At 47.3% G+C, this 2028-nt stretch overlaps 1 protein-coding gene across 11 annotated transcripts in view; it reads right to left on the reverse strand.

The window, feature by feature from the left end:
- Positions 1 to 1713, reverse strand: part of LOC111249850 (protein ECT2-like) — a 27483-nt gene extending 25770 nt beyond the window's left edge. For 6 of the 11 annotated variants that reach the window (XR_015327678.1, XR_015327677.1, XM_086989091.1 and 3 more), the window contains exon 1: positions 221 to 1711. Coding sequence is in view for 9 of the 11 variants with exons in the window: in XM_086989091.1 (XP_086845217.1) it covers positions 221 to 284 (64 nt within the window). In the remaining 2 variants the exon portion in view is untranslated. Of the gene's footprint in view, positions 1 to 220 lie in introns of all 11 variants that reach the window. The other 5 variants (XM_086989086.1, XM_086989085.1, XM_086989084.1 and 2 more) reach the window with 2 other exon arrangements.
- Between the last annotated feature and the right edge of the window lie 315 nt (positions 1714 to 2028).

Raw genomic sequence — 2028 nt, forward strand, 5'->3', positions numbered from 1 at the left:
TGTATATATATATATGTATATATATATACACATTGTTTACGTGTCAAATAGTGTGTTTTGATCGTGTATATATGCGCTGCTGTGCTATTACAGTTGTTGATGTATACTAAAGGGCACACACATATACGTCTGCACAAATGAACATCTGCTACGTGTTAACCCGAGATGGCCTACTACAAAAAAAAAGTCAGATAAACCAATCCAATTGTTGTGAATTTACCATTCGAGGCTGTACTTGATGAGAACCCCGTGGACTCCAGTCCTGTCGCCGCGGAATCATCCATGGCGGAGCCCGCCTCTCCCAGGTGGGGCCAGCACGACACAAAGCAAACAGCGCGTTCTAACCTTTGCGAGCACTTTTCTTTCAGGCTACCCACAAAACCGAAATTTTGCTGTTCGTTCAATTAGATAGAAAACTGGCTTAGTACACAAGCACAAATAGACACATACACAGAGGCCGTATATTGTCTAAGGCACGGGCAGCAGCAAATGGTAGTTCGTTTAACAGTATCCGTAAGTTGTTATCGTTGAATCAAGAAGCGACATTCGTGCGTTCGTTTGCACTCACACATTCGATGTTACACAACGGCCACCGGCAACGGCGTCAGCTAGCGACTTCATCAGCATTAACAACTTCATCAGTAACAACAATAGCATCTGAGACAACCGAAACCGAAGCCGCGAGAGTTACACTGAGACAAAGACGAAAACAAGGCGCAAGGAGCTAGCTAATTACGGCGGCAGCTTAAATTTTCACCACGAGAGATAAAAAGCACTTTTATTGAGTTTGAATAGCAGCGGCAACGGCAGAAAGAGTAACAGCAACTCTCTAGAGCTGCCATCAAAGGCAGACCATCGCCATTAGAAAGCGTCAGCAACAGGCGATGGACGGGCAAGCCTACGCTGCAGTCCTTCGTTGTGTCGTTGTGCTGTTACGCTGATTAGTGCCACCGTCGTCGCCAACTGTTGAGTTGTACGGCCGTTTTGGCAATCATTGAGTTAGTTCGGTCTGACCAACATAGCAACGGGAGTGGTACCGACGCTGAACCGACCCCTAATCGGATACCCGGTCATGTTCCGGAAATGCCGAGTCTGCTGTTGCTCACGTACATGGAGCAGGCACGGCCGGCAGCAACGGCAGGGGGCGGCAACACCTAACTGCCACTACCAACTAGATAATCACTGAGACCACTCGTTATCCCACTGGTTTAGCAGTACGCAGTATGACGATTCTTTCAGTGAACTCACGCACGAAAGTAAGTTCGTTTACCCAGTTCAGCTAGTTAGATAAATAGCTAGCTGACCGACGAACCGATGTCAATGTGCAAACTAACGACAAAAATCGGTTGAGCAGCTCTGTTGAATCTTCTCATAAAGGTAACCGGTAGCGTTCGTCGGTATCCGTTGTTGATTGATAGGTATTCGCGCGGGCACTGCACACACTTCAGTTCAACACGAACAGTAGAAACAACGGCATCAATCCAGCAAATCGCTGAATTAAAGACGGCTAGTCTACAGTAAGGAGCGCGCCGGATGTCGTTTCAACCGCCGGCGCCGCTTAATGAATTTGCTCACACCGACTTCCCGACCAACGAACAGTTCGCTCGTTCAGCGTCGCTCCAATAGCGATTTTTCTATGTGTACACACACACACATACACACACACACACACACACACACCCATAGACACAAAGAGACAGACTTCTCTCTATTCTAGCTGTTAAAACAGCAACGAACGTTGGAATTCAAACAAATGTAAACATGGCCGTTGTTGGCGCGTAGCGCTAGATGGCGCTGTTGCGCATTAAGGCTGGCGCGAAATTTGAATGCCACTGGGTGGGGCTCCATAAGAGAGAGAAAAAAGGGATGCAAAGATGACGAGAACTCACGCGATGGGCAACGCGTGACGTCGCACTACTCGACCAAGTGGCGGGTGAAACGACTCAGCAAAACGGTCTGTGGTGGAGTATAAACGCGTTAAACCAATAGATACAATAAATGCTTGGATAGAAATTGAAATTTCTCAAT

The sequence above is a fragment of the Varroa destructor genome, unplaced genomic scaffold (genome assembly GCF_002443255.2).
Source record: "Varroa destructor unplaced genomic scaffold, Vdes_3.0 BEIS01000004.1, whole genome shotgun sequence".
NCBI classification, from domain to species: Eukaryota; Metazoa; Arthropoda; class Arachnida; order Mesostigmata; family Varroidae; genus Varroa; species Varroa destructor.